The sequence below is a fragment of the Eucyclogobius newberryi genome, unplaced genomic scaffold (assembly GCF_026437365.1).
Source record: "Eucyclogobius newberryi isolate DKJ021-1_F unplaced genomic scaffold, fEucNew1.0.hap1 SCAF_4, whole genome shotgun sequence".
Classification (NCBI taxonomy): Eukaryota; Metazoa; Chordata; class Actinopteri; order Gobiiformes; family Gobiidae; genus Eucyclogobius; species Eucyclogobius newberryi.
Window position 1 is genome coordinate 14,767,975 of NW_027316056.1, and position 26,814 is coordinate 14,794,788.

The following is a 26,814-nucleotide window of genomic DNA, read 5'->3' on the forward strand; positions in this document are numbered from 1 at the left end:
TTGTTCTTCTTCAGCGCTTTGATCTCTAATTTGACCCCCTGAACATGCTCAAAAACTCACCAAACTTTGCCCAAAATTCAGAATCGGCGAAAAATTTTATTTTTTCTGGGCCATTTTTTTTTTCGTTAAAAAATGGCGCGACAGCGCCACCGACAAAAGTCAAAATACATTGCGCCTATGGGAGACGCCCCGAGGTCAACTTTGTCGTAAAGCTACGAAATTCGGGACACGCATTCCTCTCGTGAGGACAAAAAAAAAAAATCATTGTGGCCACGCCCCCAGACTTACCCTATGGCCGCCATCTTCCTTTGAAAATGAAAACACGCTGTGTTAGCCATTTTGTTCACGTCAAACTTTGACGAACTCCTCCTAGGGCGTTTTGCCCACCGACTTCAAAATCGGCGTACGTCCTCTGGACAAGTGGGGCATCTAAAGTTATCCAATTTTTTGAGATACCTTTTACGGTCTACGTGCGGCGCAGCCGCAAAGTTGGACAACTTATTTTGGAATCTTGCAGATCTAAAAATTGCTCCCATTTGATCAAAACAAGTCCGATTAGGACCAAATTTGAATCAGTTGTTAAACTTTCTAGTTTGGACCAGGTTATGATGACAAAATTGAAATGGGCGCGATAGCGCCCCCTACAGAGTGACCTTTAAATTAACATTGAAGGTCAAAAATTAGTTTTACCAAAATGTTCTAAACTTTACCCAAAATTCTATTTTGGCGTCCCGATCAAAAAAACCAATCAGACAAATGCCTTATTTTTTACGGCGTAGTCGTAGCGATGACAGAAACCTCCCATGTTATCCCTATGGGAAAACCGCAAAATCTCTCAAATATCCACATTTTTATGTTTCACACTTTAACAAACTCCTCCTAGTGCGTTTTGCCCACGAACCTCAAAATCGGTGTACGTCCTCTAGACAAGTGGGGCATCTAAAGTTATCCAAATTTTAAGGATAACTTTTACGGTCTCTGTGCGACGGAGCCCAAACGTTTCCCAGAATTCTGACTATTTGGCCTTCAGAGTGGCCTATAAACAATAGAGTTTTTCCAAATGACATGATATTTTGAACAAAATTCTAATTTGCCATCCTGATCATAAAAGTATGAGGGCCAAAGTCATATTTTGTACGGCGTAACCGTAGCGATGACAGAAACATCCCATGTTGTCCTTATGGGAAAATCGTAGAATCGCTCAAATCACCACATTTTTACGCTTCACACTTTAACAAACTCCTCCTAGGGCGATTGTCCGATCAAACTCATATTTGGAGAATATCATCTACACAAGCGGGGCATCAAAACTTATCCATATTTTGATTCTAAGTGCTACGGTCTCTGTGTGGCGGACCTGCAAATATATGTCAGAAATGGGAAAACAGCGAAATCTCTGAAATGTTCACATTTACGCTTCACACTTTAACAAACTCCTCTAAGGGCAATAGCTCGATCAAGCTCATATTTGGGGAAAATCATCTACACAAGCGGAGCATCAAAACTTATCCATATTTTTATTCCAAGTGTCACGGTCTCTGTGCGGCGGACCCGCACATTTGACCGACATTTGTGTTCATTTGCACTGGATTTGCCATGTCAATTGTGTCGCCGTCTGTCAAATTCTTTTTTAATTCAACACAATAAGGGCGCCATCTTTATCAAGTCGAAAGCGCAGAGTCGGAAGGCCGGCGGCCCGCGAGGGCCGTTGGATGCCACTTGCGGCTTTAATTCTTCTTTCTTTCTTTCTTCTCGGGACCAACACCCCTATTTTTCACCCAGTGAACATTGACGAAAAGTCACAAAAATTTGCACACCTCTAAAAATCGTGCCTCTCTACATTCTGGCTATTTCCCTTTTCTAAAATAAAAAAAATTGGCGCGTCAGCGCCCACAAATGTACCAAAAATGCATTGAGCGATGGGAAATGACCCAAAAAAAATCTGATCGTAGAATCATGAAATTTGGCGCAGAGGTAGATGGTGACAAGAGAAGTAAAAAATATTATTACGGCAACGCCGTCCGCCCAACCAAATGTCGGCCATATTGCTTCAAAAATGGCTAAACATGACTTCGGAGTTTTTCCAAACGTTGTACTTTTACGAACTCCTCCCAGGGCGTTGGCCCTAAAAAGCTGAAATTTGGTGAAAATGCTACTGAGGAGTGGGACATCAAAAGTTATCCAAATTACATTGATACCTGTCACGGTCTCTGTGCGGCGAAGCCGCAAACTGTAGCTAGAATTTCAGAAATCTCCCAAATTTAACATTTCTGCCGTTTGCGCAGATAAAGTCCGAATTGCGTCAAATTAGAATCAGTTGTTAAACTCTTTGCCCTAAACCTACTTGAAGTGAAATAAATTAATTTGGATCCACAGCGCCCCCTACAGATTTTATATGGAGGTTAAATATTTAGTTTTGCGAAATTATATGAAATTTGACACACAACTCAATTTTGGCATCCCCATCAAAAAAGTCAGTGAGACCCATGTCATAATTGTTGTGGCTTTGCCGTAACGATGACCAAAACCTTCCATGTTATTCCAATGGGGAAATCGCCAGAACATGTTTACACTTTAGACTTTCACAAACTCCTCTTAGGGCGTCAGCCCTATTAACCTGAAATTTGGTGAGACTCATCTTCAGGGGTGGACCATCAAAAGTTATCCACATTTTTATTCAAAGAGTCACGGTGTCTGTGCGGCAAAGCCGCACATTTTGCCAAGAATTCAAAATAAAATTGCTTTTTGATGGTAAAACAAAGGGGAGAAGATGTGACAGCGTCACAGATTCAGCAGTAGGCGTAATAAAAGGACAATTGGGGCGCGTTAGCGCCCCCTCCTCTTGCGGCGTGGCAGCGGCGGCGTGGCGAGGGCCGATCATTGCCGCTTTCGGCTATATTTCTTTCTTCTTTCTTTCTTTCTTTCTTCTCGGGACCAACCCCCCTATTTTTCACCCAGTGAACTTTGACGAAAAGTCACAAAAATTTGCACACCTCTAAAAATCGTGCCTCTCTACATTCTGGCTATTTCCCTTTTCTAAAATAAAAAAAAATGGCGCGTCAGCGCCCCCAAATGTACCAAAAATGCATTGAGAGATAGGAAATGACCCAAAAAAAATCTGATCGTAGAATCATGAAATTTGGCGCAGAGGTAGATGGTGACAAGAGAAGTAAAAAATATTATTACGGCAACGCCGTCCGCCCAACCACATGTCGGCCATATTGCTTCAAAAATGGCTAAGCATGACTCGGGAGTTTTTCCAAACGTCGTACTTTTACGAACTCCTCCCAGGGCGTTGGCCCTAAAAAGCTGAAATTTGGTGAAAATGCTACTGAGGAGTGGGACATCAAAAGTTATTAAAATTACATTAATACCTGTCACGGTCTCTGAGCGGCGAAGCCACAAACTCTAGCTAGAATTTCAGAAATCTCCCAAATTTAACATTTCTGCCGTTTGCGCAGATAAAGTCCGAATTGCGACAAATTAGAATCATTTGTTAAACTCTTTGCCCTAAACGTACTTGAAGTGAAATAAATTAATTTGGCACCACAGCGCCCCCTACAGATTTTATATGGAGGTTAAATGTTTAGTTTTGCGAAATTTTATGAAATTTGACACACAACTCAATTTTAGCATCCCCATCAAAAAAGTCAATGACCCATGTCATAATTGTTATGGCGTTGCCGTAGCGATGACCAAAACCTCCCATGTTATTCGAATGGGGAAATCGCCAGAATATGTTTACACTTTAGACTTTCACAAACTCCTCCCAGGGCGTTAGCCCTATTAACCTGAAATTTGGTGAGACTCATCTTCAGGGGTGGACCATCAAAAGTTATCCACATTTTTATTCAAAGAGTCACGGTGTCGCCAAGAATTCAAAATAATTGCCAAGAATTCAAAATAAAATTGCTTTTTGATGGTAAAACAAAGGGGAGAAGATGTGACAGCGTCACAGATTCAGCAGTAGGTGTACTAAAAGGACAATCGGGGCGCGTTAGCGCCCCCTCCTCTTGCGGCGTGGCGGCGGCGGCGTGGCGAGGGCCTATCATTGCCGCTTGCGGCTATATTTTTTATTTATTTTTCCTTTGAGGTCAGGTCATCACCCTTTGTCTTTTTAATTTATGAATTAGCATTTGAGGATCCTTGTTTTTTTTTGCATGTTTTGCTTCCAGCAGCTTTAGTTTGTTCTGTAAATCCTTCCATTTTTTCTTCCTTTGTTTCTTTTTGGCTGAGGTGACAGCAATCACCCTGCCCCTCAAAACTGCCTTTGTTGCATTCCAGAGGATGGGTGGAGAAACTTAACCATTGTCATTTCCCTCTACATACGTCTCAATGTCATCATTTTTATAAATTGTGGATCATTGAGCATTTTAGTATTAAATCTCCAAAGTGTTGTTTTTTGTTTCTGTTCCAGATCTACAGAAATGTAAATAGGATTAGGATAGTAAATCACTTGAATCTATATGTCTCTATTTATGGGTTGAAAAAATGTGTATATTGGCCGACAATAGGATTAATCTCACTCCCGATATCAATCAACCATATATTATGTATTGATTTACAAAATATATTATTTATAGATGTACCAGTAGTCCATGTCGGCTGAACATGTAAGTTCCAGTTGCCTCCACAGACAAGGGTTCCCCAGAGTGGTTTGCAATCAGATATACAATTTTAGTATAGAAAGTGAGGTCGCTTCCTGGAGAAGCATATACATGTATCAAAGTAAACACACTTCCATCAACAGTTCCTTTGACCAATACAAATCTGCCATCTTTGTGTTCAAAACTCAAGCCTATTCTGCTTGAGATCAATATCGCCAATGTTGAATCATTCTTGTAATTTTACCTTTTGTTACACAGCTCTCTGGTCGAATACAACACACAAACATAGGAACCACAACAACCGAACACAATAGAACAAAGAAAAGACAGCTTGTGCCAGAAACAAAAAGGGCGGGGGGAAACCATTTTCTAATGTTACCTAATGGCAGCATATAAATAATAACCAGGATTGGGCCGAGTACTGAACCCTATGGCACACCGTACTTTAGAACCAGGCTGAGGACTGTCCCTCTGACACCTACATCACATTCTAACCTCTAGTAGAATGTTGTGCTTGATGGTCTAAAACGCTGCGCTGAGGTCCAACAGAACCAAGATTGAGACCAGTCCATTGCCAGCAACTAATAATAAATCATTTGTGACTTTAACTAGTGCAGTTTCAGTGCTGTGGTGGGCTCTGAACCCTGACTGGAAAACATGTTTAAATACAACTCTTTCAAGGATTTTAGAGACAAAGGAAAGATTTTAAATAGGTTGGAGTTTACCAACAGGTCAGGATTAAGGATAGGCTTTTTCAATAGCAATGTAATGACTGCATGTTTATAAGTATTTATTATATTAAGAATAGAATATATAATTAAGGGGAGGACGTCTTTGAGAAGTCAGCTTGAAATCAGGTCTAGACATTATCTCTACTTGATCAACAGCAGTGAACCTTTCTAGTGTTACTGGTGGATTTATATGGGACACTAGTTTTACAGCTTGGGCTATTTCAGTGCTAATAGTGGGAGTAATTCAATATAGTTTATTTCTAATTGTTTAGATGTTATAGTTAGAAAATAGAAGAAAATCATTAGAGCCGAGAGTAGCTGGGATTGAGGGCTCAAACAAAGTGACAGTTTGTTAGCCTGGCTACAGTGCTGAAAGTGTTATTTTTGTCAACTTCTATCTAATTTTCTAGATTTTCTATGCTTTTAGGGATTTATCCATGTAGGAGCAACAAAATGGTCTTTCTAATTTTCTAACGCATAAAAAAGTTGCATAATTATGATGACCACAGACATGATGAGAACTAGCATTGGATTGTAATATCAACATTTTTGTCAATATTACAATCTAATGCTAGTTCTCATAATCAAAAATAATCTCTTTTGCTTTTTAGTAACTTTTTAAAGGACGTGACAATGTAGTGTAATCCCTCATTTTTTTAAAAGGACAATCTTTTGCTCCTGTATCGGTACTTTTACTTGAGTAACAAATATTGAGTACTTCATCCACCCCCACTGCGACATGCTAGCTGTGTTTTTGCCTTTGTAAAAGTTAACCTCACATTTCCCCCACCGCCCCTACCGAGCCCTCCGCTCCTCCACTCTCACCCTGACTGCACCAACATCCCAACTCAAAACCTTTGGTGACAGAGCATTCTGACCCCCTAGCCTCCTCTACCCCACTGACTACACTTCTACCCCCTGTAACATCCCCATTATTTTCTTTCTACTTCTTCTGTCTTGTTTATTTTATCTGCACATTATTGTGTATTGTACGTGCTGTCCCCCCCTGTCTGTAAATACCCCCCCTTTTTGTATATGTCAAAGCGTCTTTGGGTCTCTGAAAAGCGCTATATAAATAAAATATTTATTATTATATTATTATTATTAATACATTAAAGAGAAATGATGTGATAAGGTACCGTTTACGGCAGAGCTCCTCTGCTGCACATTTATTGATACAAAATATAGATGTCTCGATACTGACAGGGTATAAACATATTGATACCTAAAATTTCTCCAAAATAATCTGTTTTTAAATAAAATTTGGTCTGTATTTTTCTAATTCATTCTTCATGTTTGATGTTTTCTGCACATATACTTACTATTCATATTCGTTCAAGCAGAGGTTGAAAGAAAAATATTGCATTTGATATCATTGGTATCGGTATCTGATCAATATTGTGATATTTGTAATAGTATTACTTACTCAGATCTGGATAGTGTTTAGATGTTCCACAAAGACGCAGCAAGAGGAGGGTTTGACATCAATCGCATCTTGTCTGGTCATACGGTTCTAATTGTCCAGGAACCAGCTCCCTCCCATGTTTTTATATTGCTACGTATTTCTTACAATTATTTAGAGTAAATCTCGGGCCGTTAGTTAAGTTAAAATATTTTGTCTGCCCCGTTTGGTCCCAAGAGCCTGATATTCACACAGACAAACTTTGGTTGTAGCCACAATTGATCGTGTGAACCATCACACAATGTGACTGTTCTGTCTTACACATTTTTGTTCATTTTGTCTTATAGTGTGACATCCATGAATCCATAAAAAATTGAAAAAAATGATGAATACCCAGCTTTAGACCAGCTGCAACCAGTTTTATGCGTTTTTTATTTGTAATTTTTTTAAAGAATAATAATGATGATAATAATAATAAAGATAAATGAATCAACTGCCTGATGTTTTCAATCAGATGTTTAGAATTAAAAGCCTGTCCCATTACAAATTAGTTATTTCTGTAACTTTGCAACCCCCCATTTCTTTCACTTTTAAAGACTGACAGCTGATAAGGATTGTGTGACAAAACTCAATGGAGCAACAACATCCCTGCAGCAAAATGAAAATTGCTCTGAGCATGCCATGTCTTTGTATGTTCATATGCAGTGGGTATGCGTGCCTTTCCTCATGACCAATCCTCACTCTCTGGACATCTCCCTCACGGCTTACAACGCCAACTTCCAGGCACCATGGGTCGGTACCGTGGAGCTGCATGAGGCCGGAAAGTGGTTTGATGACTTCATGCTTCTGGTTAGCATTTAAGCTCTTTGTAAACAGAAAAAACTGTATTTAACTTAAAACAATCAACCTAATATATTCAATGTAATCATTTACATGTTATTTGATACCCCTGTTTTCAGGAGAATAATAGCTTTCTGAAATGTTTCAGGCTTTAGGAGGTCTGGCGTATCAGGCCTTTTATCAGAGAATCTTGTCAGCCTCCTCCTACTCTCAGGCCCAGATAACCTGCTTCGCCTCCTCTGCTTTCTGCCTGGTGCTTGGGATTCCCTCTGTGCTGGTGGGAGCAGTGGCTGCATCTACGGGTACACAAACTAACTAATCAATACAAAATTCAGAGCGGACTTGTGAGTACACTTTAAAAAATGTTTTTAATAGGAAAGGCAAGGCAAGTTGATTTGTAGAGCACAATTCATACACAAGGCAATTCAAAGTGCTTCCCACAACAGGAAAAAAATGCATTAAAAAAAACATGACAGAAATCACAAAACAGATTAAGACCTAAAAGAAAAGAAACAAACAAAACAGTTTTTCGCAGATTGAGAATGACTCTTGGATGAGTACGACGGAGTACAAGGGCCAATCAAGAAAAAAAAAATGCGCTGCACTACGAGAATAAAGTCATTAATCAATGAGCAAAAAGACGTTAATTAATGAGAAAAAAGTCATAGTCAGAAAAAAGTCGTAAATTAACGACAATATACGACGGAGTATAAAGGCCAACCAAAAAAAAATAAATGCGGGGCACTACGAGAATAAAGTCATTAATTAATTACTTTTTTCTCTTTAATTAACGAGAAAAATCTTGTTAATTAATTACTTTATTCTCGTTAAATAACGAGAAAATCTCATTATTTAAAGGGTAGGATAATAAAGGCAGACACGCGGTTCACTTTCAGCCCCATGTTACGGGCTCCCCCCTCAGTGTTGCATAATGGTACAGTCCAGTAACAGCGCTGTATTTTGTAAGAACTGTGTTTAAAGCTATGAAGCCGATCGGCACCGAGTCAGATGCATCCGTCTGGAATCTTCATTACACAAACACACCACCACCAGGACGCAAATGGCGCTTGGTTAAAAGTGAATATAAAAGCCCACAATAGATGTCGATCTTTATGATGCGGGTCTTTTAGACATCACAAACAATCATTTCCCTGGTGCAGTGCCCCTATGTCAGGTCCTGGACCTGTAAAATGATGTACTCCGGTGTTGGTGCTGGCGTGTGTTGCAGCTCATGTCATGATGTATGGATGATGTATGGATGACAGTGTCAAACGTAGCACTCAGATCTAACAGAATTAAGACTGAGGCTTTGCCCGTGTCAGTGTTCAGGCGGATGTCATTTGTCACCTTGACAAGAGCAGTCTCAGTGCTGTGATGAGGTCTAAAACCTGACTGAAAAACATCAAATGAGTTGTTTATTAAGAGGAAATCTGTGAGCTGTTGGTAAACAACCTTTTCAAGGATTTTGGCCCAAAATGGCAGATTAGAGATGGGCCGGTAATGACTCAGTACTGCGGCATCAAGACTGCTCTAGGAGAGGCTTTATGACCGCAGTTTTCAAAGACTTTGGGAATGTTCCAGATTGAAGCGACATGTTAACTATGTGAGTGAATGGTGCTAATAAACTTTTCAGCACAGACTTTAGAAATCTGGTGAGTAACACATGGAGGGAGCATGTAGATGAACTCACACTGGTGAGGATCTCATGGACAGTTTTGTCAGTTACAGGTGCAAAGTGTCTAGGTGAATAATGCAAACTCATTACACTTTGATAATACTGTACCCTGTGCATACATTTGCAGACTGGAATTCCACAGCGTATGGTCTGCCCACTCCATATGAGCGTGACCAGGCCGGCTCCATCCTGCCCATCGCCCTGCAGTTCCTCACCCCGGTTTATGTGTCCGTCATTGGGATTGGGGCTGTGGCAGCTGCTGTCATGTCCTCCATGGACTCAGCGCTGCTTTCCTCTGCCTCTCTGTTTTCTTCAAACATTTACAAGAACATCATCAGGAGAGAGGTGAGATCTAGTCTGAGCAGTGCAAAGCAGCCAAATGGTGTGGCTTATGGCTTATGATGACTATTTACTGTACTTTTCGGACTTTAAGCCGCTCATTTTTTCCTACGGTCCCACGTACCACGGGGACAACCGGTGTGTGTAGATATCTCATGTTACAACGTTGGCACCTGCGGCTTAATGACCGGTGTGGCCCGTATATCTACAAATTCTTGTTTCTTTGTCAATTTCGTGTGGCTTTTATTCAGGAGCGCTGTATAGCTAAAAAAGTACGGTATGTTTTAATAATAAGACTCTCTGTTCACATTTGAAATTAATTAAAGAATCTAATGACTCTCAGAATATTTATAGAGCTACACTACACGGTAGGCAGCGTTTACACAGCATTTTGTTTGTGGAGGAGACTATGGTACTTCAACCTGTGCAATTTGCTAATTGCATCCATTGAATTGTGATTTGATTAGATTGCGAGGAATGTTGCAGCCTTAATAAAGAGTGTATAACTTATGATTATGTCCTCTCATGTCTGTGCTGTCTTCAGGCATCTGACTGGGAGATGCAGTGGGTGATCCGGATCTCAGTGGTGGTAGTGGGTGTGGCTGGGACGGCCCTCACCTACCTTGACAACAGTGTCCTAGTCTTCTGGTTGGTGGGTGTGGACATGTCCTACACCATTATGTTTCCACAGCTGGTCTGCGTCCTCTTCTTTAAAGTGTCCAATGCTTATGGCGCCACACTGGGCTTCTTCATTGGCATTATCCTGAGGTTCTTGAGTGGGGAGCCCCTCATTGGCCTGCCTGCTGCCATTCGCTTCCCCGGCTTCCGGCCTGACAAACAGGGGACTTTGACACAGTACTTCCCCTTCCGCACAACCATCATGGTTATCACTCTGGCATCCATTCTGCTTTTCTCATGGATAAGCTTAATCATTTTCAACAAGGGTCTTCTATCTGACAAATGGGATGTGTTCAAGATCACGCAAAAACAGAAACCACATACAGACCCAGACAGGACCGACAGTGATCCAAAAGACGGACCAGATGCCGCAAAGCAGCTCCTGAGCACAACCAGCTGCTAAGAAAATACAACTAAAATGATCTTGAACTAGCAAGATTTCTGTGACTCCTTTATTGTGTAAATGTTCAGCCAATCCGTATACTTGGCTAACAATAGTATGACCTCTTTAAGAGTTCAATGGTTCTTCTCTCAAGCATTCACATTCTCTTCCATTTGCTCAGTATATTATTAATTTTACAGAATTACCTCTGCTCAATTGGGGTGTTTCCACCAGCTCTACTTTGCCCTACTCTACTCTACTTGGACCTACTTGGTCTTCTTGCATTTCCTTTACTCCTTGGAATCTGGTACGTCGAAACTGCTCACAACAAACCAAAATCCTTTGAAACTCCATGGATTCCACAAACTCTGACCAAGTTAGAAGAGTTTATAACCTGGTTAGAGTCAGGGCCAAGCAGGTAGTAAAAATTACCAGGTTCCAGTGTGTGGTAACACACCGATTAGAGTGAGGCCAACTAGGGTTAGTGGCAAAGCCCCATATTTTGCAGACTCGCACCTTGCTGACACTTTAATTAGACTCCCCTGGAGAAAAATGCCCCTAGAAATGTGTTTAGATCTTGTTTGATTGTGTCTTTTGCAGAAAACTGTGAAAGACGATAAAATGTGGTGAGATAATGGTTTAGTTGGTATCTTTTTCTTCGCTCTTGAGACCAGCTGCTTTTGCACTGAGCGCAATGATGAACAAAGATGGTATCAGAGCTCAGGCTGCACTGTTGGAAGTGGATTTACAAATTATCGTATCAGTTGATTTCAGTGTGATCTGAACCTCATTTACTATGCAGAATAAATCTTCCTCAGTTTAAGTTAACATACCTTCTATTGCACATTTAAACAATGATTGCGTATTTGCTGTGACTATTTTTTTTTATTTTTTTTTTGCAAATACTAAGTGAATAACTTCAATCAATTTTCTCCAATGGTCCATTTTGCTTCGATCTGTTCTGAATTCAGTTTTAGTGCAGCGCTGATCGCTTTAAAATGGACAGTAATAGAAATAACACTAATGTTTTTTTTGTTTTTTTTACTCTAACTTCAACTCTTACATATTAAAGTATAGGCAGTTCTTTGCCCCTATATTGTTTTGTATGTACCATAAGCTAAAAATGTGTTTACAATGATTATTTCATCCTCAGAGGTTACAATTCATTTGCAGTTGCAGATGCTGTGACGTGGAATGTTTTAAAATGAATGGTCATCTTGTCCTTGTGTGAGTGTTCAGTATTGTAGTTTTAATTCACTTGAGATCATAAAGCCAGCCACTGTTCAAATACCTCGCACAGTGTCCTACTACAATCCATATATCTTTTGTATGTGTTTGTGGGATTTATGTCATAATTTATGAGATACATATATATATATATATATATATATATATATATATATATATATATATATATATATATATATATATATATATATATATATATATACACTTTGGTTTTTTTTTTAATCAAAAGACAGAAAATTGTTTTGGCTAATCATTTTCACAAAATAAAACCAACTTATCTTGCAAAATGTTATATTTTAATATAATTTTATAATTTGAGTGAACTGTATTTCCCTCTTAGTGAACAGTTCATGGTCATGAGTCTATTCTGTAACTTATATTTTGATTTGATATTTGGTAATTGGTCAAATGTTTGTGTATGCCTTTAAGCAAAGGTGCTTCTCATGTAAAAGATGTTGTAGGGTGATGTTCTGTCAAAATAAAGGTTGAAACCAATATTTTGTTGTCATATTCTGTGGGAAAATATTAACTAGATAATATGAGGTAATGATAATAGTGTGATAATAATACGAGTGTCTGCGTTCTTGCGTAAAAGTACAACGTGTGTAAGAATACTACATGTGTGTAAGTAGTACTGGTGGTACTACTTAAGATAAAAAGTCGGATTTTAATTGACAACAAATTACATTAAAGCTAAAGAATTAAGTCTAAAGAATAAAGTCTAAAGAATAATAATTCTAATGCCCCATTCATTTCAATGGGGAAAAAGTACTAATACTTTTGAAAATACAGCAAAAAGTACAAGTTGTTCAAATGTCAAAAGTAATAATGTGAAAGCGATCGTAATGAGGTATAACTTGTTGAAATCGGTTAAAGCGTTAAGGAGTTGTGTTTTGTATGAAGTGTTTAAAGCTATGAAGCCGATCGGCACTGAGGCATCTGTCTGGAATCTTCATTACACAAACACATCACCGCCAGGACGCAAATGGCGCTTGGTTAAAAGTGAATACAAAAGCCCACAATAGATGTCGAGCTTTATGATGCGGGTCTTTTAGACATTACAAACAATAACGTACCCTGTGCAGTGCCCCCATGTCAGGTCCCGGACCTGTAAAATGACGTACTCGTGGATTGGGTGCTCGCGTGTGTTGGAGCTGCGCTCATGCATATTGTATGGATGATGTATGGATGATCAGGGCCGGCCCAAGTCAGGGGGCCCTAAGCGAAAACATTTTTGGGGGCCCCTCACCACGTCATCAGAATCAGTTTTATTGCCATTGTCAGTAAACAATTCACATATGGGAACTTTCTTCAATGCAAACAAAGCGCACCAAAACGCGAGGGCATGCGTTTGCCAGTTAGTTTATTCTCAGCACCTCACAAGCTCAAATATTGATAACTTAAATCCCACAATGCAACTTGGTATTCCACTGACATCACCTCTACTCCCTGTACAAATAACACACGTCCCAGATATGTTTTTGGGCGTATTTGTGGGCGTTAAGGGTCTACAGCCACATTAGCACATTAGTTTAAATGAATGAACAGGGGGGGGGTCTGGGGGCTTTCCCCCAGAGATTTTCAGACCTTTTTTGGGTCTTCTGCTGCATTTTAATGTGGTCCAGCCGGCTAAAGTAAAAGTAAAACGTTGAGGTTGTAATGCTATAAAATGATGATGAGATGAAACTGTGCCAGGAGAAAATGACTAAAGCCAGTTATTAATACATTAGTGTACTTAATTACTCAATACAATATTGGCTATGATAAATAATTATGGTCAAATTGATTCATTTTAACTGAAAATGTAAAAGTAATAGTTATCCTTACTAATTTATCTTTTACAGCTCCCAACTGTTCCTTCTTGCTAAAGTGACAAAACAAGTTATATTAAATTAAACAAATGGCATAAGCATTGCTTGCTTAACAATTAACACTGATAAAACAGTGCAAACATGTTATTCCCAGAGAATGAACAGAACGAGAAGTGAAGGTCCAAACCTAGCTACAGTGAAGCGACTGCGTTTCTGCAACTTTGCCACTTTTATATAAAAATATATAGTATTATTCTATAACAGATATAATTTTAATATGTCTGGTTATTTTTCACTATCAATTTATTATAATTTATAACAAATAGTCTAATGATGCTTTTTAAATGAATTGAAATGTTTTATTGCTCTATTAAAAGTTAATTACAATATAAATGTTTGTTCTGATCAGAACATCACACACTGGACTCCTGCATGAAACAATGCTGCGATGTGATTGGCTGATGGACCTCACGTGCATAAACCTTTACGTTCCTCTCATTCCACGTTAAGAAGTCAAAGTAAAACAGACACAACGAGTCACGATTGATCTCACACATGGTGATGTGAGAGAGAGGGACGCAAACTCAAACCCGCTCATCTCTAACTGAGGCTGCACAGCGGCCCGGGACAGGGGCCCGGGACAGGGGCCGCACACTGTTCACTCCAAAGTCTCACGTCAGAGGTTCTGGACGAGACGGCGCTCGTCTGGACCGGATCTCCGCCTCTTAGTGACCCGGACCATAGAGGCCCCTCCCCGGCCTCACCTGCAGCTAACACTCCCGGGCTGGTGTAAATGTGAAGCTTATTATCTTTCATTCAGACACATATTGTGCTCAGAGCTCTCGTCGCCTCCAGCCTGATCGAACTAACGTGACAGAATCGTGTTGTTTCAAACAGCAGCATTAACCGTCTCTTTGTAAGAGAAGTTCAATACCTGGAGAGTGTTGTTGAGTTTGCAGTTTCTTTACATCGTCAAGAAGTTTCTTCTTTCGTTTTTCGGCACCAGGAGATATATTCCTCTGGACATGAGGACCACGTTCTGTTGTGTTTATGTTTTGCTCTCGTTCTGCTCGCGCACAATGAAGTTGACCAATCAGCGCAGGTTTGGTGTCTTGGTTGCCAGATTGTCATTACAAATAAATGCGGTTTGTGCGTTATATGTTACCGCTGTGTGCGCTGCCGCGCCAGCAGCGCTACTACACTAGTGGCGCACGCTGCGCTTGCACTTCGCATAAGACGGGTTGCCAGATTGGGGGCCCTCTAAACGCCTCGGGGCCCTACGCGGCTGCTTAGTTCGCTTATAGGCTGGGCCGGCCCTGTGGATGATGTATGGATGATGTATGGATGATGCGTGTGCGTAAAACATATCGCTTTTTGGCTGTGCCAAACACGATCCGGGCGTCAGGAGGAGCTGAGGAGGCGCAGACGGATGTGTTGTGTTCTGTGTTTTACTGAGTTTGTCCAAGGGATCACAAAAGGTTAGAATCGGAGCATAAAACTTAAGTGCACACAATGAGCACGTGAGAAGAGTGACTGCGCTCAAAGTGTCCACGTAGAGAAACAACTTAGAGGAGCAGAGAATGTGTGAATATAACACCGAGATTGCTCCTCCTGTCTCCGGGCAGCTGTGGCGCGGAGCACGGCTGCTGTTTGAGCCCACGGTGCACTACAGCTGCACCATGGAGAAAGTAAAGCCTTTATCCAACAGTCAGTGAATGATGAGTAACAGGAAAGGTGCTGCTAAACGCAGTGTCTTGTAATAAACACACACGTAAGACAACAACAACAACAACAACAACAACAACAACAACTATTCTAGTCACAAAGACATATCATGACCTCATGGGCTTTGTAACACCAAAGCAATGGAAGGAGTACTTTTACGGACTACGACAGAGTCTGAGGACTACGACAAAGTCTGAGGAATAAAGTCTGGCGGTAATGCAACACTTGGATGCCAACCGCCATAAAACAACAACAACAACAACAACACACGTAAGACATCGTTTTAAAGGCCAGGAAACACTTAAACATCTATTTCAGGCTTTTATGTAGTTCTAAACTGTCAACTCATCCAAGCCCGTTCTTTTGCGTCCTGACCGTGGGGCTGAAAGTGAACTGACCACGTCACTTTGAATCGGCCCCTAAACTATGACTTTTTTCTCGTTATTTAAGGAGTTTTTTCTTGTTATTTAATGAGTTTAATGTCGTTAATTTGTTAATTTTTTTTTTCTTGTTTGGCCCTTATACTCCGTCGTATGAGGGACATTTGTTTTCATAATAAAACAGTTCAGTCTGGGAATGTAAATAATGTGGGTCAAGGCCATATAAGCAGAATTTACATCTTGGCATGTTATGTTGCAACTTTTGAAACTGAAGCTTCCCACGTCTCCTCCCAAGTGGAGGAGTTCAAGTATCTCGGGGTCTCGTTCACGAGTGAGGGAAGGATGGAGCGTGAGATCGACAGGCGGATCGGTGCAGCGGCTGCAGTGATGCAGTCGCTGCATCAGACTGTTGTGGTGAAGAGGGAGCTGAGCCGAAAGGCAAAGCTCTCTATTTACCGGTCGGTCTACGTTGCTACCCTCACCTATGGTCATGAGCTTTGGGTAGTGACCGAAAGAACAAGATCGCGGATACAAGCGGTCGAAATGAGTTTCCTCCGCCGTGTGGCTGGGCGCTCCCTTAGAGATAAGGTGAGGAGCTCGGCCACACGGGGGGAGCTCGGAGTAGAGCCGCTGCTCCTCCACGTCGAGAGGAGCCAGCTGAGGTGGCTCGGGCATCTGTTCCGGATGCCTCCTGGGCGCCTCCCTCGGGAGGTGTTTCAGGCATGTCCCACCGGGAAGAGGCCCCGGGGAAGACCCAGGACACGCTGGAGAGACTATGTCTCTCGGCTGGCCTGGGAACGCCTCGGGATCCCCCCGGAGGAGTTAGAGGCAGTGTCTGGGGAGGAGAAGTATGGGAGTCCTTGCTCAGACTGCTGCCCCCGCGACCCGGCCCCGGATAAAGTGGCAGAAGATGGATGGATGGATGGATGGATGGTTGGTTGCTAAAAGGTCATGGCTACATTTTCGCTAACCGGCCATATTCCCTGCTTGTCTGGATTTGTAGTACTATCGCACAAGGAGACCAGGGGAAAGCTGTGGTTTGTCACATTTGTTTTACTTTACAAAAGTTGTAAGCTTTACATTACTTATTTTATTGTAGGGAGTGTCTACAGAGCGGCCGAAACTGCAAGGCTATTTCGTGCCGCGACTCCTGAAACTGCTGGGTTAGGGTTAAGGTTAGCCATGAGGCTATATGGCCGTGCCGCGGCTCTTGAAACTGCGCCGATAACTTGCGCGCTGAAACCTTACATCCATGACTGAAACACGGCGTGTGATTGTTGTGACCTTGTTTCATGTCAGCAGGCAGATCTACGGTGGCCTGTTGGAAGCGTTCAAATTTCCTGACGAAAGTGACGGTGCTTGACGCGATCGGGAAAGGCATTTTTTTCATAAAATGTACCAATTTGAAATTTATTGTGAAATGTATTTTTTAGCGTGAGAAAAGGCCATGAGCATGTGAAAGCGCGAGGCAGGTCATAAATGCATGAGTCTCACGTCAAATGCGTGAGAGTTGACAGGTATGATTATAGCTCAACTTGCTAAATCAAGAGACTCTTTACAGACTTCTCCACGATCACTTTATTCATGTTTTTTTCTTGGACATTGCCACCCTCTTCTGGTGAGAGCTTGACCTGCAAGACAGCAAAAAAAAAAAGAGGAAATGAGTGATTGATATGGTGTCCATCATTTATAAATTAACCTTTACATTAAATACACACACTTTTTGATTGGCGTTTCTGGTTGGAGTATCACAACTTCCTCCTCTTCACTGTCAGAAATCTCAACAATATCACCTGAAAAAATATATTTAAAAAGGGCTTTTTCCGACATGCTACATTTCATTCAATGTACATCTGAGGATCTTTTTTATACTTGTTATGTTACTATAATAATTACCATCATGATGTTAAAGGACATTAATGAAAGACAAATTAAAATGTAATTATGAAAGCTGATTAATTTCAAACTAAGAACACTCACCCATGTCAACTTTCTTTTTGGGTTGTTCCACTACCACCATTTCCTCTTCCTCTTCATCGCTCTGTCCATCCTCGTCCTCCAAACCCCAAGAGTTCTGCAGCCCTTTTCCCACCTGACCCACTCCTGGAGCCGGCACCACTGGAGAGGGCACTCTGTACCAATAGTTAAGATTCAAGCCAAGAAGAGTCTAAAATATTAAATTTTATATGATATAAATTACCTTTCCAAGTCTACAAGGGCTTAACTTTGGCTTCAGGGTTGGTGGGGGGTGAGGGAATAAAAAAAAACAAGAAATCAGAAATGATTGCTCACCCCCCTGGCACCGGCCCCCGCTGGCCCACCCTTGCACAGCCTCCCCCCCCCCAGCACAGCCCCGGCTCGCTCCCCTTAACCAGCCCCTGCTCCCTTGTAACTCCAGGCTTCACATGGGCACATTGAATGTAGCGTATAGTATAGGCCCTGTCCCAGCTCTTCTTCACAGGGCCGACCCAAGGCAGAGCTGACATGCAGGAGCATGAGCTGTAAATGTGTCGTGGCGCTTGTGCGTAAACTGCTGCTGCTTAATCAACCTGGCAAACCAAAGAAGACTAAAAACTAAAAGATCCTCAACCTAAGAGGTGCTTTGAATCACAGAGTGGCACTATACTGCTTAAGTATTTTATCTTATAAAGATAGACCACATGATGGGCTCTGTGACAGTTTCTGTCCTTGTTTAAAAATGCTATTCATTTCTGTAGGGCGCAAACAAAGAGTTTTACTGTGAAGACGAACAGCTCTGTTCAACGTGTGAAATGTGAATAAACACCAATGTTTTCGGTTATTGTCAGCTCTTAGACAGATTTAAATAGCTACTTCTTCTTATCACAGTTTGAAAATACGGTACCCCTTTAAGACTTTAAGAGTCTTTGGGCATATATTCAGTCCTATGCTTTATTATTAATTCACCTTGCCCTATTTTCTTATTATGTTTTGTGCCATCTCATAAATAAAGGATACATTTGAAGTGGGGGTTCTGAGTTCTTGACAATGTCCTCAGCTTTTTCCGTCACGTCTTTCATCTCAACTAGAGTCTCATCCATTTTCAAAGCTGTGATCCGCTGCTGAGGCAAAGACTCTGCAAAACCACACCTCTCCCCCGCTTTCCTGGATATAAAAAAAGACAAAAAGATACAATTATATTTCAGGTTTTTGTTGTGTTTCGTAAAGGACTCCTGGAGGTTGGTGGTCACCTAGCTTTCTTGTCATTTTCAAGAGCTTTGCTGATGAGCTCGGTGATCTCAGACACTTTGACACTGGCGATTTTACTGCATCTCAAAACCTGCGACAACAAAACATGATATTAAGATTTTAATTTCATCCAGAAAAAGGGATAGAAGCATTGATGTATCCTGTAGGTTGGTTTGATGTGACTACAAGTGAATTGTGTTTCGCACCTGTTCCTTGAGCAGCATGATGCCTCCACTTGACTGAATGGAACAGATCTCTCGGTGTTTGTTCATTGCGATCATGAGGAGCCCGTCCATCACTCGCTCCTCTCGCTCACATGGGTCCACCAGCAAATACGTCCTGAAACATTGAAACGTAGAGCTCCACAATATCGTAAAATGATCAACATATCGCAAAAAAAATTATAATGCAGCTATGCTCAAATACTTTGTTTTATTATGATTCAGTTTGTGGAATTGATGAAAAACTGAATGCTGAATTATCATTTAATATTGTAAATGCATTATCAAACAGTTACCATCCATCCATCCATTTTCTACCGCTTGGTCCCTTTCGGGGTCGCAAAATGTTTTATCATATTATGTAGCCCTACAGGCCTGGGAATGCCTCGGGATCCCCCTGGAGGAGTTGGCGGAAGTGTCTGGGGAGTAGGAAGTCTGGGAGTCCCTACTTAGACTGCTGCCCCGCGACCTGGCCTCGTATAAGCGGAAGATTGATGGATGGATGGATGCAGCCCTACTTTCCTCATAAATTGTATAATATTAATGTAAAAACTGCTTGATTAATGAATCTTACCCTTGTTGAAAGAAGGAGAAGCTGACACTAATGGGCATGTGGTAGATACTGAGTGGAATAGGATCCCTCTCTTCTGGAGCGTACTGAGAGCAAAAACAAGTGATCAAACAAATATCACAACAAACATCAGAAATGTAAGTTGTAAGTTGAGTTCATATGATACCGTTACAAAAGGGCATCGTGATCAGATGCAAATTCAGATACTGAAGCAGGGTGAGGCATGAGCTCTTAAAACTATTCAATGTTCAATGTTTCTGTGTCAGCACAAATGAGCTAAAGGTGGAAATACATTTTTTTTCCTCCACCTGTTAAGGACTTCAGTGACATCTCAACTTCCTGATTTGAGAATTTTTTTTTTGCTTTCAATTGTGTTTTTATTCACTTTCTTAATGTGCCCAGGTGTGAAACACAAATAGAGAAGGACCTTTTGTTGAGTTTATTCCTTTTGTCCTCACTGTCTTATCTTTCTAAAGACATTTTACGGTAGCTACATTTTCACCCCTTTACCTTACACGACTTTTGCCCATTAAAAATCTTTTTTTATTCCATTTTAAATAGTATCGGTAATTGCGATGATAACGCCCTAACTCAAACCCATGGACAGGATCAAAAAGTATTAGCAGTGTTCAATCAGAAAGGTGCTGTCAGTTGAAAGGACTAAGTCATAAAAATATTATTGTATTCGTTGAGACATTCCCCAACAAAAATTACAAGTGGTGTTTAAACACATTGAATTTGAACCATGTTTTTCAGTGTGTCGAGTACGCTCACCACAGTAAGCTCTTCTCCCTGGATGGACACGTCTGGGCGTTTGAAGTGGCACAGAGCGGTGATGGCAGCGATACTGGCGGCGTCCATCAGATTCCCGTCATGATTCAACGTGTGCACATCCACTCGGATCTGCCACACCTTAACACATACAGGTTAATATGATAGATTAGGAGGGTACATCCCCATTAGTTCGTGATTTGACCGTTAGCGTTAGTCGCCTAAAGTGGCCACCCAGGGATGAGCCCCGGACGCTGCTCCTCTGTCGCTGAACTCTCGCCCGCTCTGTCACAAATGTAGTGTTCAGATTCAAGGCAGATAGAGACTGTGTGTCCCTCGTGCATATAATGCCAAAAAGTCAAACCTCAGAAAAATTATTTCAGGCATCAGACCAAATAACTTAAGGAAAATAACACTCACAAATTACATAAATAAACAAATAAATAACCATATCAAATGTGGACTGCTATACATTAGGTCGATTTCCTCCAAAAAATTGTGATTATGACAAAGATCTTCTAGCTCTAACTGAAACTTTAAAAAGATGATTATGTCAGACTAAATGAGTCCAACCCACCCACCCATGTTAACCCCACCCACCCATGTTAACTTTCAGACCTCCAGGAGCACAGGCCGAGGTGGTGGTGTGGCAGTGATCTCGCACAGTAGGAAGTAGAGCGTTTAGCTCCCAAGCTCCTGTGTTATGGAATCGGCTCCCGGTCCATGTTAAAGAAGCCGACAGTCTTTTCATTTAAGACCAGGCTTAAAACGTTCCTCTTTGAAATCGCTTATGGTCAGGACAGTTAGGAACAGAAATATAAACCTAGTTTCAGCTACGCTGCCCTAGGAGCAACTATGCTGGGGGAAGCACTATCCTCTGCTTCTGACTACCTATTCTATCAAACAATATTTCATATTTAATTCCACTTGCAATCGGTTCATTGCCTTATCTTTTTCTTTTCCCACTCCCTGCCACTCTGGGGGGAGTGGGACAGACACATTGATGACTAGGGCTGGGTATCATGGCCAATTTCCTAAATCGATTTGATTTAGACTCATAACGTCCTGAATCGATTAATCACGATTCGATTCAATTCAATCTGCTCTTAAATAATAAAAATGGCTCAATTGTGTTACAAAATACAAATGTACTTTATTTTTTCTTTTTACCATAAACAGGTTTTAAGTGCAAAGTTGTAAATTGGACAGTTTAAACTTCAGCTGTAAACAAACTGTCTCAAATCTCTAAAGTGCAATTTTGAAATATAAAGTAGTTTTTAGAGCCGTTTGTGAGGCTCAGTTCAGTGTGTTCCACGTGCATCAGCTGCATTATCTCTACTGCACCAACCATTATTTGCACCGTTGTCCGTCACAACTGCTGGGTCTTTGCTGGTGTGCCCCACACTCCTGTATGGCCCCCGTCAACATATTAGCTATATTATTAGGCCGTGGCTGCAGAGCCGCGGCGCGGTCAAATGGCCGAGCAGTTTCAGGAACCCTAACCCTGACCCTGACCCTGACCCTAACCATAACCTTAACCTTAACCTTAGCCTTAACCTTAACCTTAACCCGGCACGGTCTAAAACGGCGCTAAAACGCGGTCAAATAGCGCAGCAGTTTCAGGAGTCGCGGCGCGCGGCCGGCAGAAAATAACATGGCAGTTTCGGCCGTGCGCCGCGGCTCTGTAGACACTCCCATATTATTAGCGGTGTGGCTCGTCAGGTCACTGTCAGGTACGACTGCGTTGACCTTGATGTCCAAGTGTTATGCCGACTCTCTCTGCAGATTCGGCATTGTCGTTAGGATGGCGTATTTTCACACACACGGGATAACTTTCTGTCAGATATTTACGTTGCACGGTAACGTAGTGTGGATCTAGCGCATGAACAAGCCGCTTGAAGTGTTTGTTTTGCCCTACCGAGTACGAGCGTAAATCTTTGCAGACAAAAGTTGCGATGGCTTCTGTTATCTTTATGACCAGCGGAGAATCGGCTGGTCATGTTAGTGATTCCCTCAGTTTCATTTGTTCTGCCGGACGGCTTGTTGTCGGAAGCTAACGTTAGCGTAGTGTGATACCTGGTCGCAGATTTGGCAAACCACTTTGGTTTTATCCGGCTCTTTGTCCTTTGTTGTTTTAAATCCGAAATTGGTTCTAGACGTCAGACTTGAGTTGGGACGGCTCGCTGAGCCGAGTTTTACCTGCGTCTTGCACGCTTGACAAGCGGACGTAAACGCGCCACTGCTGCGCCACGCACAAGACTACTAGGGTTAACTTCACGGGGGAAAATCGATCTCATGTCTTATGAATCGATATTGCAAAATTTTGATGATCCAAAATTGATTAAATCGATTTTTTTACCCAGCCCTATCGATGACCCTCGAGTCCCAGGAAAAGCAGTCTCTACTCCATATGAATGGTTCTTCATCTGCCTGGAAGAACTGGTTCTACTCCTGAGTGGGCCCAGCTCCACTGTCTATCTCACGTCAGCCTGTCCGTCTGAGGGAGTCAGATCTCTCCTTCACTGTTGAACTTCTCCAGGTTTCTACTTTTACCCACGAGTTTTTATAGGTAGTTTTTCCTGGCCGAGAAGGTGGGTCTAAGGACAGGAGACCCAGGGACATCGCACCCTTGTCCCTATGGACATTGTTTAATCAGTTTTTCACTGTCGGCCTCCGAGACAACCGCTGTTGAGATTTTGGGGGTTGGTTACAAAAATAAATTGAATAGAATTTTGTTTGGGTATTTTGAGATACCAAAAAAAACAAATTTAAATACAATACTGCCCTAATATACAATGTGTGTACAGCTTTTTCTCTTTTGTCATTTCAATTGTTTGTACCTTTTCACCAGACACGACACACAGGGACTCTGTGTCGATGCACTTTGAGTTCCTGAAGCATCTTTCCAGTTGTCGATTGAGCTTCACCGACAGCTCCGACTGCCTGCTCACAAACAGAGCAAACGTGAGATATCATGGGGATTTAAAAATGAGATTGTATTATGTCCTCTGTTAAAACTATGGTGCCAGTTTTAGGGCTCCTCGATTAAATTATTGGCCTCAAAACATCACAGGCTATGAAGTAATACTCTGATATAACATAACATAATACACAAATTTAGATTTGAATACTAAGGAAAAGGCTGATCAATTTAGTCTGATCAATTTAAAAGCCCTTTATTACACAGTTGGGACAATTTTGTATTAAAGGACTTTTAAATTGGCCTCAGACTCTCTTTAAGCCTATTTACAAAACAACAAAGAAGAATAAGAAGAAAAATGGGGAAAAAGAAGAAGAGTCAAGTAAAGTCTGCACAGTGGGCATTCTGGAGGGACAGGAGATGGCCGAGTGGTGTGGATCGATGGTCAGTAGCGATCTAGATAGCGGGGAGGAGCAACCTTTACTGGCTGTTGGTATCCGGAAACGGAAAATGTCCTTTAGTTCATCCGTGTCGGAAGGTTCTGGGAGTGAGAAGCAGGATGAGGCTGCTAATATCGGGAACGAGAGCAATGAGTGTAAGGTGATTATAAAGCTTGCACAGGAAAATGCATCCGTTAAGGAGTTGAGTCCAGTGGCATTGACAACAAGCCTAAATAAGGCTGTGGGAGAGGTCAAGGTTGCGAGAGTCCTTAGGGATGGCTCGCTGCTGGTTATGTGCAAAGAAGCGGCTCAGCAAAGGAAGGTGATTGGGATTAAAAGTCTGGGTGGAAAGAACATTCTTGCTTCAGATGCTGAAAGAAACACGGTCAGAGGAGTTATCACAGGCGTCCCTGCGATGGTAAATGTGGATGACGTAAAGAAAGATTTAACTGGAGCTAAGGTAGCGGACGCTAGGCGGTTGAAAACAACCCGGTTTGGAGAAAGATGTGACAGCCTGTCGGTAATGATAAAACTCGAAGGTAAATGCCTGCCTAGTAAGGTGTTCCTCGGATACGTGAGCTATGGCGTAAGGCCATATGTTCTGCCGCCCCTGCGTTTCTTCAAGTGCCAGCACTTTGGGCATATTGCAGCGGTCTGCAGAGGGAAGCAAAGATGTGCTAAATGTGCTGGAGATCATGAGTATGGGAAGTGTGGTGAAGTGTGACGAAGGAGCAACACTGAAGTGCTGTAACTACAGGGGATGCGTGTTTAGCAAGAGAGCTGCTGAGGTGCAGAAAATTAAAGACTCTCAAGCTATATCCTATGCGGATGCAGTCAAGAAAGTGTCAAGTAAAGAGGTGAAAGTAAATACAGAGAGCGTAGCCAGCGCTGCTCACAGCCAGAGCGAAGTGAGAGAAGCCAGCGTTGCTCCCAAGTGTGGAGGTTCCAAGTGTGACGGTTCCAACTGTGGCGCCTTAAAGTGTGGCGCCTCAAAGTGTGGCGCCTCAAAGTGTGGCACCTCAAAGTGTGGCACCTCAAAGTGTGGCGCTTCCAGAATTACTGAGAATACCTTGGTTGTGGATAGAGAGGTTTTTGTACTCTTTATGGTGGATGTTAAAAACTGTGCTGCTCAAACTCAAAAGAGAACTGAGAGGATCAGGATCATTACTAAAGTTGCAGGAAGATTCCTTGGAACAAAAGAGCTTGAATGGGCAGAAATAGAAAACACGCTAAAGGCGCTAAATGGGAGTTAGAGTAAAGAAAGTCTACTTTTGGAGTAGAATCAGAGTAATCGGAGTAATGAAATGGAGGTAGGGGCGTCGCTGGTCTCCTGTCTCCTGTAGATGCACAACGACAACAACGGAAGTAACTCCAGAAATTACAATTACAGTGGGTGGATGCCGGCTGCCGTGGAACGCTGGGAAGGAGGAAAAAGAAGGAGGAAGAAGGAGGAAGGAGGGAGAATGGAGGAGGGAGGAGGAAGAAGAAGGAAGGAGGAGGAAGGAGGAAGAAGAAGGAAGGAGGAAGAGGGAGAAAGGAGGAGGAGGAAGAAGAAGATGCTCTCATGTGCTTGGAGTTTGTGGGCTTGGAACTCATGGGCTTTGAACTCATGGGCTTTGAACTCGTAGGCTTTGAACTCGTAGGCTTTGAACTGAAGAATATAGTCTAAAGCATAAAGTCTAACGCATAAAGTCTGGCGGTAATGTTACATGTTTTTTGTTTGAATGGTATTTCAAACAAAAATATTAAGTAGTGTGCTAACCTGCCCTGTTCAAACGCAGGTGAAGCCATTGGTGACAGCTCTATGTTAAAGAACAACATTCCCTCATTTGGACGCGTTTCTTTTGGAGCCACCAGCTCACAGGACACCTGCGCCATCACCCTGAGGAAAAGACACTTTACCATCATATTCACTGTCAATTGTGGTAGGTAGAAATACACAAACAAAATGTAATGATAAATGTACCTTGTTTTGCCTAAATCTACAAAACAGCATCCATAATCTGTCCCAAATGCGATCTTTATATTTCTGTAATCATAAGTCTGCCTTCCATCCAGACGCTGTAATGTACAAGATTAGAGTAAAAATACAAAGAGAAATGCAGAACGTTAATACAATAATTTGTCTCATTACACATTAGTTACGATGGCAGAAACGAAATTTAACCAAACAAACCTTTTTCTCCTCGATGGCTTTAAGCAGAAAATCCCGCTCACAGTTTGACAAAGGTGTATCTTTCATTGTGGCTTTGGATCAGTATCATAAATTGTATATAGACAATCGGGCTTTAATTTAGACCACTCGGGATAAACTTATGCTTCGGATAAACACATGTGAGCGCCATCAATGTTTTGTGAACTTTCACCCGGAAGTGCAACAAAACCTCGGCCAATAAAACAAAATCGTAAATGTTTGCGCTTTTACTATTTTAGAGAAGTTATAGCCCGTATAAAATAACTATATCATTGTGATAATAATTATAATCAAGTAAATGCGTTGGACTGTACTTTCATTTACCGGTAGTATTTTGGTGATTACGTTGCATTCAAGGACATCTGGGAATACGGGACACTGTGACGTTTAATCTGAACACGCTGGTTTCATGGATCTATTAGGTTGGTTTATAAATGTATTTAGATCTAGATCGATCTAGTATTGTGTATCTTACCACATATACTATTCACTTAAGTCAAGTGAAACAATTATAAAACATTTGGACTCAACTGGAAAATGGACCAATTGAACTTTTATTTTGGACTTTTTGTGCCTTAACTTCTTTTCATTGGATGCTACCACTTCCTATTTTTTATGTTTACCTAATTTGTTCTCTCTGGTCTTGTCTTTTTTGTTTTTGTTATTTTGTGT

General features: G+C 41.6%; 2 protein-coding genes across 2 annotated transcripts in view; one reads left to right on the forward strand and one right to left on the reverse strand.

The window, feature by feature from the left end:
- Positions 1–12,397, forward strand: part of LOC140377216 (high affinity choline transporter 1-like) — a 42,582-nt gene extending 30,185 nt beyond the window's left edge. The window contains exons 6-9 of the mRNA XM_072462562.1: positions 7,446–7,589; positions 7,729–7,882; positions 9,383–9,600; positions 10,139–12,397. Of these exons, the coding sequence (XP_072318663.1) occupies positions 7,446–7,589; positions 7,729–7,882; positions 9,383–9,600; positions 10,139–10,675 (1,053 nt within the window). The 3' untranslated portion in view covers positions 10,676–12,397. The remainder of the gene's footprint in view (positions 1–7,445; positions 7,590–7,728; positions 7,883–9,382; positions 9,601–10,138) is intronic.
- A 4,975-nt stretch (positions 12,398–17,372) lies between these two features.
- exosc9 (exosome component 9) lies at positions 17,373–26,316 on the reverse strand. The gene is made up of 12 exons (XM_072463436.1): positions 26,125–26,316; positions 25,915–26,009; positions 25,711–25,830; positions 23,429–23,531; positions 20,592–20,729; positions 19,821–19,903; positions 19,232–19,364; positions 19,028–19,116; positions 18,795–18,941; positions 17,799–17,950; positions 17,539–17,611; positions 17,373–17,449 (listed from the first exon to the last, which is right to left on the reverse strand). Exons 1-12 carry the CDS (start codon positions 26,188–26,190, stop codon positions 17,401–17,403), a joined length of 1,248 nt encoding a protein of 415 aa, XP_072319537.1. The 5' UTR covers positions 26,191–26,316; the 3' UTR covers positions 17,373–17,400.
- Positions 26,317–26,814: the final 498 nt, after the last annotated feature.